This window comes from Bacillus rossius, chromosome 16 (assembly GCF_032445375.1).
Source record: "Bacillus rossius redtenbacheri isolate Brsri chromosome 16, Brsri_v3, whole genome shotgun sequence".
Classification (NCBI taxonomy): domain Eukaryota; kingdom Metazoa; phylum Arthropoda; class Insecta; order Phasmatodea; family Bacillidae; genus Bacillus; species Bacillus rossius.
The window spans coordinates 2,813,700-2,832,234 of NC_086343.1; the positions used below are offsets into that span (position 1 = coordinate 2,813,700).

At 37.8% G+C, this 18,535-nt stretch overlaps 1 protein-coding gene across 1 annotated transcript; it reads right to left on the reverse strand.

Moving 5' to 3' along the window:
- Nucleotides 1–375: 375 nt before the first annotated feature.
- LOC134539943 (carnosine N-methyltransferase) lies at nt 376–16,422 on the reverse strand. The gene is made up of 8 exons (XM_063382315.1): nt 16,214–16,422; nt 15,098–15,296; nt 13,262–13,422; nt 12,006–12,146; nt 10,441–10,603; nt 8,363–8,471; nt 6,092–6,216; nt 376–5,723 (listed from the first exon to the last, which is right to left on the reverse strand). The coding sequence occupies exons 1-8, from the start codon at nt 16,348–16,350 to the stop codon at nt 5,583–5,585; spliced, it is 1,176 nt and encodes a 391-aa protein (XP_063238385.1). The 5' UTR covers nt 16,351–16,422; the 3' UTR covers nt 376–5,582.
- Nucleotides 16,423–18,535: the final 2,113 nt, after the last annotated feature.

Here is an 18,535-nt window from a genome sequence, read left to right on the forward strand (position 1 = left end):
ATCATGAAATACAGGCATCCCTGTATATGTATATATGTATATAAATTGAATGGAATTCCATAAGTTAATAGTGCCTGCCTGCTGTAAATTCCCTTGAGAAGTCTTTGACATTCAATAATGAATTCACCTTTGGGCTACAACTGCAATGATGCTGTCAATAGACACTATATTTACATATATCTTCCCTTACGAAGATGAATTTTCAATATTAAATAGTAAAAACTTCCCAAGGGAAAAACTGAGGAACCCAATATGCCATTGTTATTGTTTTCCTTAGTCTCATATTTTGTGGTAGAAGAATAAAGTGAGAATGGGAAAACAAGATAAACACAGTCTTTGGTTGAATTACATAAAATAAAGTACCAGAACAACAAATCCAAAACACATAAATATTTATTTGCTTACAATTTCAAACATTTTTATTCAACATGTCACTGAACTCCCAAATCCAGGCAGATTTCACACAAAACCGGTGGCTTTTCAAGAGATTATCACAAGATACTTCTGGAGATAAAAACTGCAGATATCAACCCTTTAACACAAAAAAAAGTTATATTTTGTACATATCAATACTCACGATGGTTTATTAGAACATGGTAGACAGAGGAACTAGCAAAAGACTCAAACTTTTCAAAGCTACAAAAATCAATAGATAAACTTGACTTTTTTGCCGCTGTCTTACAACACCACATGCTCAGAAAGAAGGTATTAACAATGTTGATAAAAAAAAGTTGCTACTGCAATACTCATTATGCAAATTAATTACATCAAGAGTCCCATTCTTAATACTATAACAACTTTTTTTTACCAGCAATTAACAAAAATTGCATGACAGGAACTGTTTATCCAATGTGCAACTATTCTTACAAAAAATAGCAGAACATCCCAGCGAAAATCCAACCACATGTTAAACATTAATAAATACAGCACACACTGAAAAAAAAAAAAAAATAGACTCGTACAAAATTGACAACTCTTAATTTAATACAAGAAATCTCAGAGTTTTATTTACTTTAAAATTTTCTCACTTGTGACCAAAATCTACCGACATTTCAAAACCTTAGTACGTGGTAATATATGAGGGTCTTCTTTACCAGTCGATGGTATCATATTTACCAATTTTATTATGTTCACACTCTGTAACTTCTTAATAAATTTGTAATATTAAAAGAACAGTTAGTTTATTAAACTCTTCTTGGGCTGAACAAAGCTAACATGGGAAAATTTGGAATCTCTTGTCACTAAAGTAAAAGCTAATTTTAATTATTGCGTATGTCGAAGTGAAATATCAAAAATAGCAGATCAAATTATACAGGTATTTAAAATTAAAATTTCCCAGTTTACAAAATTTTTAAAAACCAACACAGCAAATATTTTTTTTATAAAAGCAAACATTATAATATATTTTACAAAAAATTTGTATTAATTCATAGGTTCAGTACAATTAGTACAGTTAAAATGAATATGAAAGGCAAAAAAAAAATAATCTGAGTGAGCAAAACAAAATCTAAGATATAAAAATTATGTGGGATAACACCTCAATTTCATTAAAAACATGCATTATCGTTCTTTATGCATTTAAAATTTAATAAACAATTGTATTTCACAATAATAAAACACTGTAGTAAAAATTTTAACAAAATGCTTAAACAAAATATAAAATTACTAGGTACAGATAAGTTGCACTAACAGATTAAATGATGTGAACAGTCCAAGCAAACAAACTCTTTCAGGATCAGGTCTCTCTCCTCACCGTCAGTAAGTGCAGCTGCAGTGAACAACTGTTCAGACTAGACAGCAGATGGCAGTTCACTCGAGAAACACTTCGGGAAGGAAACGTACGTTCACTTTCCCAGTACAACCCAAGTGTCGGAGCTGTGGGTGAATGATTGACGCTACTGTTTCAACTGGTACCGAGGTATCAAACTACATATCCTTGCTCTTTTAAAATTGGAAAAACAATATTCAATTTCATATAAACTAAAAATAATATTCACCATTTGATAAACTGATCAAACAATTGCATTGCAGATAACTTTACAAACAATCACAAATCAAAAAGAAATTTATTTTAACAAAGAAGTTTTATCACATCCAATATTTAAAAATTATATTTGTCAAATAATAACAAGAACGAAATGAAAAGTAAACACATAATTGTGTGTGAGCTTAGCCACAGTGCAATTTTTTTACTAATTCCATTCATTGGTCATCATTTATGTTCAAGGCATAGAGGCATACACTATTTTGGAGTGTCATTAACTCTAATGACATCTTATAACAGAGTGATGTGATGAGAAGTTTAACTTTCAAAGATGTAAATTGATTTTTAATAAATCCATTTCTTTTCCTTATAAAAAATTATAGAAATTTCATATATATTATATTAATTTCACCCGCCAATGTTTTTTTTATAATAGCATATCTTATCAAAATTGCATACCATCTGATTTTTTATTGATACAATTTATCCAATAATCGCACAACCCAAATAAAAATATGAAAAAGTTTTGACTCACGGGTCGAAACAATACAACTCATGCATAACCCCAGTGATCAAAAATGTATTTCACGAACAAATATCAGATTTCCTTCAGAACCTTATTATAAAACATTTTCTTATACTTTTTTTTATAACTTTTATATAATAAGCCAAATGAAACATTAGCAAATGTAATACAAAATAGTTTTACTATTTGCAGGAACACAATGATAATTTTTAAATCAGAATGCTAAAATATGTTCAGAGATAATTTCCACGTGATTTAAGAGGATAGTCTCCAACTATATGCATTTAATGTATGACTATAAATTGAAGTGAGTGGTCAAACAAAACAACAAAATGCAAGTTAAAAAATACTACAATACTACTGGAAATAAAAATTGTGTGACTTCCAGCATCGTCTACGCCTGTGCGAAGCATCGACTAAGCAAATCAGTTGAAGCTCTTTTCAATATTCAATTTGACTTTGTCAGGATGTTTGCTAATTTTATTTGAAACTTCGGTGGTGATGCAAATGTTCACGTCTGATGAGAAGATTTAAAACACTGAAAGTCTAAGATTCGCTCATCAAAAAAAAATGATTTTTTTTTTGGGTTGTATAAGTTTTGCTTGAATAAAGTTAATTACTTTAAAATAAGAAGAAGGCTCTTCAATAGCGTTTATGATTTCTCAATATTAATATTATGCATGGTTATTTTATAACATTTATTGAATGATATTATACAGTTTATAGGCCCAATTGGTTCATCAATTAATTAGTTCAAACATTAAAAACGTTAAATTAAGTTTTTCTTCAATCCTGTATTTTGTAAAATAAGTGTAAAACAGCTTCACCTAGAAAAATATTCATTATTCAATTCGACTTCACAAATATATTTAAAATTTGATTTAATATTCGGTTTGCATTAAGAAACTAGTATTCAACAGGACTAGGCATCATCACTGTTTATTTTAGGACTTTTTCGTGACTTTTGTGAACTATTCACATACTGTAATCAACATTTATTCTTCTGAACTCACATCATCTATAAAAAAATTTAACATATTTCAGTTTGAAGGAAATAATTATTTTTTCATATTTATGTTTCTGTAAGCTGTAAGCCACCAACTGATGGGAAACCAGAAAAAAAGCAACACACATAGGGTACAGAACCCTGAAGATTAATAAATATTAGCCATTATTAATATCTGTAATTATCAACACTGATTGGCTTTTAAAACATTTCCAAGCAAGAAATATCGTGGAAGCAATCGCACCAAGTCACATGTCTCAGTGCAAATTCTTACCACCAGAGATGAATACTCTCCACTGCTTACAGTCCTGCCATGACCAATCAGAAGTTATGAATCAAATAACAACTTCCAAACTCTTGTCATTTGCTCGAGTCAATATTGTACCTAGAGCAGACACACCAATTTAAATTACACTCCCAGAATCGTTCAAAGAAAATTTAGTTAGCTCACACTTCAACAGTAGGTATAATAAATGCCTCTGCATTACGAAATGACAAAATGTTTACAATGTTTGCATTCTGATTAAACAAATTTGATTTACTGCAAGAAACACAAAAAAATCAGTAAAAAAAAATTATTTTTACAATCTTCCTTACATGTGCATAGAAATTCTATAAGTCTATACATGTGAATACTTTATAAAACACGCAAAATTATTAACAGAAATTTGTACTACTGTTACGGTTGTCACTAGAGTTTTCTCACCAGGGTAAAATTAGTGGACAATATTACTGAAATATTCGTTACACTGAAGTTTACACACTGTTCTGGCCGCAAAGTACTTGCATGGCAGCCCAAAATGACTTAAGATATGATCCACATTATAAACAAACACTGTAGAGTAAAGGATTGAATTATGCACACCTGTCTGTGTCTAGTTGTAGTTAATATGATTTCACCGAAAATTCCTAGTTCAGACAACACTTCAATATTTACAAACAAAATTTCCTTACTTTTCTCATCTAGTCAAAATTAACTTTCTAAGCTTCGTGTGAGCCAGATGGGGCGTGACGCCCCCAACATCTCCTGAGGCCAAGTTTCGGGAGACTGAGCCAATCATGGTGTCCAATGAAAACCTCCTGCCCGGACAGAGACAGGACACCCGACCCAGACGTGGCTCCAAAGGGAGCTGAAAAATCTTTCTGGAGCCAACCTGACCCAACCCCACTACAATCTAGGAATGGCAGGGCTGACGGGGCGGAACAGACTTTTCTTAAGGCAGGATGCTGGCTAAACCCCTCCGCTGCCGTATCAGTGAAATTAAATGGAATGGGCTTGACATCTTGTTGACAATGTCACAAGATGACGAGACGTGACAACATGCTGATGAAGCACTGACGGAACGAATGGGTGAGGGACACGAAGCATTTTGACAAAACCCACTGGCCCACTGCAACATCCACCATGTTTCCCGCTTGTAAAAATTACAGGAATTGAATCTAAACTGCCTTGGTGAGAGAGTACACCGGTTACGGTTACAAAACCACAAGCAAGCCTCGGAATGGGCCTACTGCGATGCGATGTCTGGGCAAACCTCACGTGGCTTCGAGTTCCAGGCAATAGAGGGAGGGAAGTCTCATCACTGGGTGGTGGTGGTGGTGATAAACTGTGTTCAAACCTTACACTTTTAACAACTAATACGCTACCTTTAACAACAGAGCTTGAATGAATTTAAAAATCAACCTGACAGCAACAGGTGATCATGATAGTATACAACCTCTATTACTCTGGAGAAAATTTAAAAAAATGTGCACAAATACATGTTATTTACAATGGTTTCTGAACAGATCCACACATGAAGTATCAAACAGCTGTACATTTGTAAATGTCACATTCAGTTCACCCTAGCATAAAAATACACATTGTGAAAGTCAAATGTTTTAACAGTGTTCACAATCATTCAAACTTAAAAAAAAAAGAACATACATACATACATACATACATACTGGCAAAAACTTTTGCAAGGTCTGGCCTCGACGCGTGCGACCAGATCCAAGCTAGTGTCTCCGGTCGTACAGCAGGTCGCACGGAGTCGGGCAGCGACAGCGCCCGGCCGTGCGCCCGGCTACCGGCGGCCGCCCGCGGGCGCCGTGCCATGGGGAGCGCACGCCGGCTTCACGCACACGAAGAACACGCTCGTGTACTCGTACTGCAGCATGGACATGGGGTTCTGCGTGTACGTCGTCCTCATGTTGGTGTCCTCCTTCTGCAGGCACAACCGCGCACACCCTCGTTAATGCCTCGAGTGTTTCGCTTCTGGCACCTCAAATTAATTCAACGGTGTATCTACTGGTTGGCAAAAATAAAACTTAGTGATTTCTTTTTTTGATCTTTCTAGTCTTTTCATAACCAAACATAAAATTACACAAACTTAGCACACATCAGCTACCGATTTTATATTTACCGTTCTAAAATATCTGGTAGCACCCACACTACTTTCACAAACACGTAGTTGTACAACTGAAAACTAGATTCTTTGAAACAAAACATCAATATTTAAAACATTTATGTTTTCTAACTTAAATTGGAATATACTCATATTGACTTTAGAGACCCTTGGGAGAACCACCTTACCTTCATTTCAAAACCGATTCCGCTGATGACGTCTCGGAGCTCCTCGTAGGTCGGCTCTATGGAGTTCTCTGTCGGCATGTCCGCGAAGTGGTAGTACAGCGGCCCCAGGTTTATCCACACGCCTCCTGCAATTTGAGAGCACATCTTCGTCGCAGCATCTCTGAGTGAGGTGGCACATTCCCGAGCCCCTGGCTAGGAGTTCCGGTCAAATCACCCCCCGGTTTTGGTTCCCCACGGTTTACGGAGATCCCTCCAGACAAACGCTGGGCTGGTTCCTTACCGCAGGCATTGGCAGTGCCCTTCCCCATGTATCTGGACCCTGTCGCGCCTCATTTTCATTTCAGCTAATGTCTCCTCGGCCCAAGAGACGTTAAGCCTACCCGGGCACACACACGGTGTGCAGATCTTCAGAACAAACCACAATATTTTAAAACTTCTGAGTGGTGTCTGTTTACCGAGCGCATTTAAGAATGTGCTGAAAACGGATGAGTAGTTTTGTTCCGTATTTTGTTTTGAAACTGTATTTTAGAAGAGTGACAAATGGCTAAAACGTGTGTTTTCAGAATCATTTTTAGGTATAAAACACACGGTACAGATTCTTGAAAGCACTGACGGGTAGAGGAAAGATTATGTGGTAAATAGCATTAAAACATAAATACATAACAGGGAAATTAAGTCAATACACAGCCAAACACCAAAATGGAGGTCTATTAACACCAAAATGCAGCAAAATTCACCTAAATGATCTCATTTAAACTATTAAAATTAAAATTCATTTCATAAATCTTTAATTTGGTTTTTACTTAAAAACCTTAAATGATATGTACTAAGTAAAAAAAAATTGTTTTTATCTATGGTTTTTCCAAAGTAAATAAAAGCAATCTATAACTGATACCACAAAGACATGGGTAAAGGCTTGGGTTTGGGCTTTTAACAATGCCCAATGATATTTATAATTATTGCATGTTTTATTTGCAGTTTAATGTTTAACTTAATCTCAACAGTATGTGTAGTATTGTATTATGTAAAAATTTTGCCTTACCAAAAAAATTGAAGCAACTGATAAAAGTAATTGTGCTTCATATAATTTATATGTACATGTGTTTTCAATTATGACAAAAAAGACAAAATCCACTATTTTTAATGATGAAATTAGCTTATTTATAACACTTTAAAACCTTGGCTCCAATGAAGGGACTTGCATTATTACACCTTAATCTTCATTTTTCTCCCATAAAATGTTATGGTAACCTCTCAAATCTGAAGTTGTCCTATGCACAATGAGAAGACTGTGTGCCCGTCCACAACCTTGTGTTAGAGGTGACACCTCACTAGAAACACAAGAATGAATAGCACTAATCATCCTGCTTCACAAACAGATTCACCCTTGACTAGGTGGACCCCTTACACTTAAAAAAAAAAATAAAAAATACTGTGCTCCATGTCAAAATTACGAGGTTAATTGTCTTTGAAACACACACAACATTAATCATGGTCAAATGGGAAAGGCATCAGCCAAAGTCTAACGTAAGGAACTGTCAAAGCCTAATGTCAGGAATTACCAAAACATTTGACTGGAATTGTTTCAGGTGAATTAAGGGAAACCAAGATTAGGATAGCCAGAACAATTTTTCGAACCCTGGTCCTCCAGAAAAAAAGCAAGTCTCACATCTTACATCTGCAACACTTTGATTTGTTACATCATCATGCACTAGCTTACGCGACAGGATCTACAGGATTACAGCCGTCAGGAGAAACTCAACATTGTAGCCACCAACTTTAAGTTAAGCTTGAAGGCACAGAAAACCTCACCACATAACACGTTGCATTTCCTAGGACTATGCCTATTTTCAATATTTCCAACCACCATAACACAGAGCATTAATTATTCGTACTCAATCCGATTACTAAAATTATCTTCACAAATATGCTTTAGGTGAACTAAGACTTTTAACTGTAATCCTTTACAGCACACCTTTTACATAAATTTTCCTTTTTTCTAAATTCTTCTTTTGTCGCTTTGAAAGATTTTTTATTTTTATTTTTTCTTCCGCTAACACATTTTCCCCTAGTTTGTTAATGCCGTGTGCAATGGCAGATCCAGGATTTTGGTTTGGGAGGGGCTTGACCCAGCTGAGGCTAGGCTTTATCAAGGCAAACACTAAAACAATAGTGGACCCAGATGCTCTTGGAGGGGGCTTGAGCCCCTTAGCCCCCCCTCTGGATCCGCTACTGTCCGTGTGCAGACCTCAGGCGGCCGGGATGGAGTACCTGGCTTCAGTATCTTGTAGATGGTTTCGATGAAGGCGACCACGTTGTTGGCACAGTCGATGAAGAAGCACGTGGAGACGCAGTCCCAGCTGCACGGCTCTGTGTACACCTGCGCAGTGTGCCACGTGGCGAGACACGGCCCTCTCCGCCGCACTTTACAAGTGCTTCTTAAACAAATACATACCTATTATATCATGCCATCCGGAGGAATCAAGTGATTATACAGTTTCAATGGTTTAGTAAACTAGTTTCTACAATATTAATATTCTGGTAAAAAAATTTTGTGTTAAAGATGTTTTATTTAGAAATGCAGTGTAACTTTACTGTTTCTCTTTTCTTTTTTTTTTTTTTAAAGAGTAGTTATTATGTTTGTAAATGCATTTTTTCAGTACGTTATTTACTTCAAATTTTGTTTCGATGCCTGTATTTTACATTTGCAGTTATTCAGAATCTTTCACAATGTTTATAGAGCATTTGCATTGGTTCGAGTGAAAGAAACAACGAGAGACAGATGCGTGACTCGGCGGCGCCATGGTTTTTTCATACTTTTTTCAGCTGCAGAGGTTTTCTGTACGTGTTCTTATGAAGGGAAAATCTGCAGGCGATAGCTCCCATGGGAGCGATCAGCAAAAGTGAGCAAGTGTTTTCTTTCGGTCACGCAGCCAAGTAACATACATTCTGAGATAACTTAAAAATACAAACCTAACCCAATTAATCCAGTATTTTTGTGTATTATTATTACCAGCGACTTAATGTCTGTTAGCATACTGAATAACATTTTTTTTTAAGTAAAATAAGCATTAAAATGTTTTTGCTGTTCTAATCAAAAAAAGCATTTAAAAATTGTGGTTTTTGAACCAAACTTAACTAAAAGGTTATTTGTACGAATTTGTATAAATAATAATTTAGTTTACAGATATTTAGAAAGAAAGTACTAGTTTAAAGTAATTTGTATTTAAAATGCTAATTTATAAAATAATAGATGCTAATTTATGAAAAAATAGATGCTAATTATCCTAGCTTCTAGTGATAGCTTCTTCCATGGAAACATCTACCACAGCCTGCGTGCAAGGCCGCATCCTAAGTTTCGTAAAATATTTTATCGCAGCCTGTATGAAACCATCCATCATGTGATACAGGCTTACAACGTAGGTCTCGCAATCGGGAGGACTCGGGTTTGAGTCCCGGTCCATTCATCCTGATTCTGGTTGCCACGGTTTCCCGAAGTCATCCCAAGTGAATGCTGGGACGGTTCCTTGCCACAGGCCAAGGGTGGCCAACCTTTCAATAACAACCAGGGTAAAATAAAAACATTGGAAAATGTATCAGGCCAGATGTTTGTGTGCATAGTATCATTAGTATTAATTAACAAAAATTCTATAGTATTTTGTTTTGTGATATCACATGATAACAATCACAGAGCATTAAATATTAGGGGGCGTTCAAGTATTAAGTAACGCAATTTGGGGGAGGGGGGGTCCTTGTAAAATGTTACGATTTATTACAAGGGCGGTAGGGGGGGTTCGAACAACGCGTTACATAATATTTTTTTTTATTTAAATAAAAAAACTACGCAATTAAAATTTCCCAAGTTTGCAACCCTTTTGGTTTATGTTTTACTGGGAATCCCTCGATTATATTGTACGTCATTTTTTTAATTAAATAACAATAAAAATAAATAAAATAAACAATATACGCTGTATTGCGAGTTAGATATTTCTTTTATTATTTATTAATACCGCAAACGCGATTAAAACGTGATTAAAACAATAACAAAGGTATTCTAGGGACTTTCTGGTACTTTGCGCAACATAATTATGACTTTTAGGTAAAAAATGGTCACTTGGGTGTTACGTAACCTTTAAGGACGGGGAGGGGGTACAGAAAAATGTTACTGCGTGTTACATGGGGGGGAGGGTCAAAAATCTTCAAACATTGCGTTACGTAATACTTGAACGCTCCCTTGGTAAAATTTCACCTCTTATCTAAAGCAATCGCAAAGAATACCAAACAATTTGAATGAAACCGAATGAAGGTCAGGATTTAAGCAAGCTCCTGTTGCCACGGTGCTTGCCCACCTCCAGGAAGTCCCCGGCGATCATGGAGAACTGGGCCTCCCGGGGCAGGTCCGAGGGGTTGACGTCGGGGAAGGCCACGCCCTTGGTCTGGTGTCCCAGCCGCAGGTTATTGACGTACTGGTGCACCCACGGGTACACCGTGTGGATGTTGGTCTGCTCGCACCTGCAAGGGACGTAGCCGTCAACTTCGAGCAGAGACACTCTCATGATTTACAAACAAAACCACGCTTGTCTCTCTCTCGAGAATACTAGGTCATGGGTGTTAGTTTAGGTCTGGTCAGCTAATCTGAATACAACCTCCAGTTTAAGCATATGTAACACTATTGGTCCCAAACAATTAAAATGATTTTGAGGTCAAAAAAATGTTACATTGAAAGGTATCAATATTTTTTCAGGAGTGATGTGTTTGTTTGATAGGGTTTACTTCACATGAATATGCACTCAGGCTTAAGGTGACAGGACCTCCGAGATTATACTTTAGTATCAACTTACTCATCATGAAAATTAACACCAACTACAACACATTAAAAATAATGACTTGAATAATAATAATTGATAAAACAACATAGAGGGAATATCCAAGCCTTAACATAGACTGTGTTTCAACTAGTTTGGTACATACTTGTAATCTGGTAATTTCTGTATTTATTATTATACGTAATTGTGGCATGCCTACCTAAGGCTAAATTCCTTAGTTGGTAGGCACAATTAGCTTCCAACTAAAACACTTTTATCAACATTAACCAGATGTTTCCATTTCGCACAGAAATTACAAAATCAATTATTTATTATAAATATAAAGAAAAAACACCATAATTATGATAGCTGACAATCAATGCCTTAACAAAATGTAGTACATTTTTGTTAAGAAGTTTAAAGATTATATATGTAAATATACCTCAACTGAAGGTGAAAATATAAATTCTCACTCATGAACCAACACTAGAAAATAAAAAATAATTATAAATCTAAAAACTAGGACCAGACGTTTAAAAAGTGTTTCAAATCAAAAGACAGTCAGCCCCGCATAATAACATCAAAAAGTTAATTTGAAGAAACAATTTTACACAATACAATAAGCTAATCCAGATGATATTATTAATTTTTTTCTCTCACATTCAAATTTTCTTTTTAATTGTGCCTGAATTGAACCAAGTTTTCAAATGAAATTCCTGAGGTAGGTCATAAATTTCAGTTTTGTTGAACATTATCAAAATTCTCTACTACCGCTGATCATTATTGACGTTTTCCAAGCTATACATTTACCAACTGTTCAAGAATAACTATGTATTTTCAACACGTATGAAATTGGCAGTTCCACAGGGTTGTTTGTAAATGAAAGATTTTACAGGGTTACAAATTAATGAATTCTGGAATGAAGTCTCGTCACTGGAAAAAAAAAAAAAAAAAAAAAAACAGCGAGAGGTGACGAGATGGGAATGGAGGCATTAATGGAATGAATGAGTGGAGGAAAACGGGATTGACCCGAGACAAGACCCACCAGCGTACGGAAATGCCTGCCACTCGCGAAAAGACGAGAGTCGCCCTGGCGACCAGCCACGTACTTGTTGAGCACGAAGTTGGAGGCGAACAGCATGAACAGGCTGAACTCGTTGCCCTGGCAGTTGTAGCCGAGGCGGGCAATCTCGAAGGCCAGCCTGCCGAGCCCCGCTCCCGGCACCAGCACCTTCACGGCCGCCGGCGAGCTGCCACAGCACGCGACTAGCGGTAACAACAACCGTGCGGGGGAGCGAAGGGGCGTGGCCAGGAGTGGAGCATCGTCCACCCAGTTGCGACAGCAGACAGCACCCTAGCAACTATCCAGTTCCGACTACCCGTGTGATTGGACAGGGCAAGTCCACACAGCATTCTTGCACAGAAGACACGGCCGTACAGCGTCTTCCAGCGCAGGGTTTAATCACTGAAGTGAACCAACTAGAGGTTGTCATCTTGTCTGAATCAGGGTCGTTAAGTGACAAGGGGTGACACGACATGACGACGTAGCATTGACAGAATAAACAGGCAAAGGGTAGAACAGGAGTGCCTTGATAAAACCCAACGGTTAAAGACATTTGCCTCAATACCCCACTTGTTAAAAAAATGGGTTTGGCTTTGCCGGGAATCGAACCCAGTTCCCCTCGGTGCCAGGTGTGTCACCTGACCACTCAACGACCATGGCATTCAGGTGCATGCTTGGGTTGTTTAGTTTTGAAACCAATTTTAATGCTAATGGATACTCTGCAAATGCATTTCTGGCATGTACATATCAGTTGTAAAACCATCATTACAGAAAACAGCAAGGTGGCCAATTGCAAGATCCATCCAGAGAACATATTAATGGTAAGCACGCTTTAATCCATAATTTTAGTTCACCTACACTCTGCTCATGTTAATTTTTTACTGAGGATTTTGGTTTTCTAGCGGGCTACATATTACATTGTACAATATTACAACTGTGTACGTACATTTTACATCAATACAGCAGCTTTCGGCCACTACAACTAACATATAGCATGGACCGCTACGTACCCATCCCCCCCCTTTTCATGCCATCTTCCCATTCGACTGCTAGCGCATGCATGGGAGTGGCGTCGCCTCTACCGGTTCCACCTCATACCTAACTATTCTCCTCATGCAACTGGAATTTTTGTAACGCTCGAAAATTGTTGCCCCGTCAGTAAAGAAGTTTCAATTCAAAAAAGGAATTGAATAGTGCTCTGTATTCCTGGAACAAATTATGGCATTACTTTGAGTGGCAGAAGCAGAAAAATATGACGAGAGTGCAGAGACCATTCGCTGCGAGCAGCACTCGCGTACGCACCACTCCGCCGGAGGGAAGAGCTCCAGGATCTCCCGGATGATTGGCTGGTAGCACGTGGCGCGCTCCGTCGCTCCCTCCCTGCTCCAGTCGCGCACGAACTGCTTCAGCGTGATCTGCACCTTCTCCTGGTCCGCCATGTTGGCAGGCATGGTGACCTTCACCTGCCGACCACGTGAGCCCAGCAGCGGCGATGTGACAGGCACTAACTACATCCACAGCGTCAATTAAGTTAAAGTATTTTAAAAACAAAATTTTTTCTGAACTCTAGGATTTTACCACAACAATGACCAGATCCAAAACACTGCCAGGATTTTCAAACCAGTTTCTAATTCCTAGATTTATTACCAGTTTCTGTTTCCCTGACATTTCCAGGTTTTCCTAACCACTTAACAAGACTTTGCAAGACTTGGCTGATTGATTTCTATATTCTTGAAATTTCCTAATTTTCTGAGGCATTTTCTATGATCCCAACCTTTTTTTTGTTCTTTCTTCTTTTTCCTGGACACTAACTTTTTCAGGTTTGACCAGCCTGTTTCTTATTCTCTGACAGTTTAAGGTTTTCTTAACACTGTTTATAAATCATGCGCTCTCCAGGAGCCGCTGCAGTGGAGTGGACAGCCACGGCGACCACAGTTTGATTCCCTGCAAGGTTGCGAGTGTTGCAATCAGCTGGTGGGACTTCTCTGGATACTCCCGCTCCCCGCCCGTTCATTCCGTCAGTGCTGCACTGGTGTCGCCACTCGTCCTCGTCTATCGTGGTCTCTATGGCGACAACAGCTACATCACTCACTCATTCATTCATTCATTCCATGGTACATACCCTCTTGGGCAATCAAAGATTAAGGAGTTTTGAAGGACACCTTTACCTCATGCTCTTCACCACTAGCAAACTAGTAGAAAACTAGTGGTAATATCACAACATTTCTCCAAAAAAAAAAATTATCATAAAACTTTAATCACGAAAAAAGTAATTTTTTTTTTTGTCAAACCAATTCTTACAGATAACCTGTAACAGAGTTATCTCTGGAATACACATCCAACACAAGCATAGTGTCCATCTGAAATTTGTAGCAATTTGATCACAAATAACATTTACTTTATAAAATCAAAGTAAGGCAGTAAAACACACCTTTTGAGTTTAAAGATAAGTTAACTAATTTTAAATTTTTTTTATATATAGGTACATAATTTAATAACACTTCCTGAAATTCACCAATTATACAGCGCATTCAAGAAGCTTTATTTTCTGCCATGTCGGAAACAAAAGAACATTAAAATTACCCGCATTTATCCATTACTTGAAGCCATCAGTCTCTATTATTAAGAAGTTTTTAAGGATTCTTAGTAAAATTTTAGGACTATTTAGGGCCATTATTCAATCAAAAAGATTAAGGGCTTTTAAAATATATTAAGGAGGCTTATGAACCCTGAATTCACACACACTCATGTTTCCTCCAATATTTTTCAAAACTGTTTTTCTAAACGCTTTGTTAGCTTCGATCTTTACGAGCCTTCTAACAGGCGCGTGGCCTACAACCAGGGGCGCAACAACTAAATTTCCAAAGGGGAGGCAATATACCTTTTTATAAAGAATCATCGATCCTCCCTATTGAAGCGGGGGATCCAGGGGTCCTCCCCCGGGAAAATTTGTATTTCAAGGTGGAAAATGGTGCTATTTAAGCAGTTTTATTACCTAAAAATTGATTACACAGCACTTTCTTTGCCCCCGTTTGCCCCCACTTCAAGGTTTTTCAGAGGGGGTGCAAAATACCCTTGCCCCCCCCCCCCCCCTGTTGTTGCGCCCCTGCCCACAACCGAGACGAGCGGCGCGCGCACCTGGCTGGCCTGCAGCGGGACGTTCTCGAACATGTTGGCCGCGTCCTTGATGATGAGCTTGATGATCTCGCTGTTGCGCTCCACGCACTCGCGGATGTTGTGCAGGTTGATCTGGAACTTCTTGAGCAGGTTCTGGTGGTGCGCGGGCAGCGACAGGAAGTACTGCTCCGTCCGGCTCACCCGCTGCAGCGAGTGGCTCCTGCGACCGCCGCCCACACTCCACGTCAGCCCCCCACACGCCGTCGCTCTCATTTTACACTCCGCTTTACATATGTCTACGTTCAGGAACCAAACAACTGGGGTGCAGAACATGTCAAATCAACAATTAGTTGTTTTTTTTTTATGTTGTTAACCTCACCGACCATACAAACCATTATAATTTTTTTATGTAACTAAACTAACCTTACCAAATATTCTCTATATTTTAAACTATTTTTAATGTAGTTAATACAACATAACCACTTTTTAAAATGAAGATAGATAAATTAATTTAAGTATCACAAAGACCTCTTAGAAGTATAATTCTCCTTCTGAATCATGGAACCTATAATACAACCAGTGTCGTAGCCAGGATTTGTGTATGGGGGGGTGTTAAGAAACATGGCTCTCCCGTATTAATGCGGGGGGGGGGGGGGGGAGGAGGCCTCCCCCGGGAAAATTTGGATTTCAAGGTGTAAAATAGTGCTATTTTAGCAGTTTTCGGTACTTAAATTTAAATATTGTAATGGTAAAAATTTTATTAATTTTTAATATGAAATTTGTTTGAGTGATGAATAAGAAATTTAATTAAAGATTTGGTGGTAAGGGGGGGGGGGGGTTTGAACCCCTAAACCCCCCGCCCCCTGGCTTCGCCCCTGAATACAACCTATTAAGAGGGTGGGTAGAAGAGTACAGATATTTACGAGAATACTGCGAGAGGATGTAAGGGATTCGGGAAGGAAAGGGAAGTGAAGTAGCAAGATGACAAAAATAGAATAGAATCATTGACGTAGGTACGACATGTTGAACTGACATTAGCACTCAATACACGATAAAACAAAATTAATGGTTAAAAAGGAATCGGATTATTCAAACAAACGTACAATAAAGCATTTAAATAATTAACCTTTACATCACCTATATTGCTTAAATGCTCCTATTATTTTATGAAAATGAGCTTTTTCTGCTTCATCGTCATGAACATTTCCCTGTTTTTGTTTTACATTATTATTAAATGAAGAATTACAGTAAATGTCACTCATCTCTAGAAACATTCATTAACACACATCGTTATCAAAATAAACCGACACTTGTAAATAAACACACCAACATAGACTCCTATGTATAAAAAGAGCACTATCCGCTCTTCGGCAGATTCTTCAAGCGTTCACAGTTTTAGACAATCTCTAAGCGGCCGCCCTAGTAATATTTAATGCGATTTGGGCCAATAGCCATATATGCTGAAACTAGTGGATGGGCGGAGCGAAATATCCGAGGTTCTAGCGGGGAACGAGAAGAAGTCTGAGGTGGACTGAATAGCTTTAATTACAATGTCACTGGTATAAAATCATATATTTCATACCACTCTGGCTTGCAGCTAAAGCAACAGACGAGAAATTTGATCACAAAAGTGTTTAACTTATTCAGGCCCTTTAATCAGAAGTAGCGTACCATACAGCAAATATGCAAGAATTATTACAAGTAGATGAAGTATTAAAAAATTAATAAGTTGAACACCAAATAATGCATTTAATTAAAATTGTTTGCAAGGTTATTTCTTGCATGTTGTGATGTATTGGCAATATCATTTTTTTTTTTTTTAATAAATTAATATTTCAATAAAATTACCAACTTTTTATTCCATTCTTCGTTGTAAAATAAATGTATTTCCTGCCTTTTATTACCCTAATCGAGTTGTTGGAATAAGTCTCTGAATGTCTACATAATCTTTATTGAACATTACGACTGTTTATACAACTAATAAAAATTAGTTAGTAATTTTTGTAATAAATGACATATTATCCATAATTATATATTGTAAGAAATAAGTTTGAAACATTATTTTTATGAAAATACACAAGAAAAAGACTTCAGACCATTGTTGATTGAACAAATATTTTATTACAATCTCAGAAATATATTAAAAGTTTTTTCGTGTTCATATTAGGTACAAATATGCGCACAGGCAATGCTATAGAAACCCATTCGAGTTGTGTTAGTTTCTGCACGTGTCAATCGTGTTTTTCCTTTGGTATCGTGCACGCGGCAGGTTGCAGTGAATGCCAATGTGACGGTAGTGAGCAGTAAAGTTCCAAACTGGTTCCCTCAACTAGCATATGGTGCTGTGGGTAGGCATACTGAAAGCAATGATTAAAAAATTATTTCAGTCACAGGGGTATTCTTTCTGTTTCCGTTATCTTCCTTCCCATGCATGCACACACAACCTTCCTTTCCTCCGACCCGGGGTTCCCCCACTCCGCTCCCTGAGCAATGGACTCCAGGCTGGCTTTGCCGAGTTGCAACACAAGATGTATGGAAAACTATCAATATTTTCAGAAACAGCGAGGAGGGGGGGGGGGGGGAATTTCGGAATTTAAAGTGATGACTATATGTTTTAAATAGGTACATAAATTTCTTCAGAAAAAAAATATCTTTCTGTCTATAGTTTTACATTATTTCTTTCAGTCTCCCAAACAGTACAATATTTACTGAAATTTGGACATTAATGATTGTTTTATTTTATATTTTGAAAAAAAAAATCCTAATTAAATTAAAATACATTATATCCACAATTTTTGTAGTTTCTTATTGTAGGAGAATTTTTTTTTTAGATTCGTAGTATTATTGTATAATGTGATATCACATTCCAAATGAAATATAGTGTTCACTAAATGTATGCTACTAGGGAGGCCCTTTAAAAGTACAAAGCAGCTAGCCATTGTTCCTATGGGCTGGCTGGCAGCCTGGCGGGAAACTACTAAAGTCGCCCCCGAAACAACCAGCGCCACTCAAAACAATGCGGACAGCAATGTCCAAGCCCCCAACCACCCCCCCCCCTCCCCCTGCATGGTAGACTCTTTTCTACTCTGTCCAACTCTTCTTCCAGATCCATCCTTCTGTTTTCCCGTAAGCCTCCTGCTTGATATTAATGCATGAAATTTTGCATCCCGCATGTCAGAGCCCAGGGTTTTCCCTGTGTCTATGGTTTTACCTGGGCCCAACTTATCTAGTTTTAGTCTAGTATAGTCAGTGAGGGGAGTTATCCATGGCGCCAATCGCTGCCATGGCTGGCCAATCCCCTCCTAGCACACGATGCATGCTTGCATGCTACCCCTCCTGCATGGCTTATACCCTGCATGATTAGAGCGTATGGGCTTCGGCCTGAGACGCACTTAGTCTCCCTCCCTAACCCGGAACCCTCCCCAACACACTTCGATTTAATTTAGGTTAGGAAAAAAA

Excerpts from the sequence above, each read along its gene's own strand:
- LOC134539943 (XM_063382315.1), bottom strand. The coding sequence starts at position 16,350 with ATGTTTCTAGAGATGAGTGACATTTACTGTAATTCTTCATTTAATAAT. Across the intron at positions 13,423-15,097 it reads TCCCGCTGCAGGCCAGCCAG|GTGAAGGTCACCATGCCTGC; the intron begins GTGCGCGCGCCG and ends CGTGGTCGGCAG. Across the intron at positions 8,472-10,440 it reads TCGCCGGGGACTTCCTGGAG|GTGTACACAGAGCCGTGCAG; the intron begins GTGGGCAAGCAC and ends CACACTGCGCAG.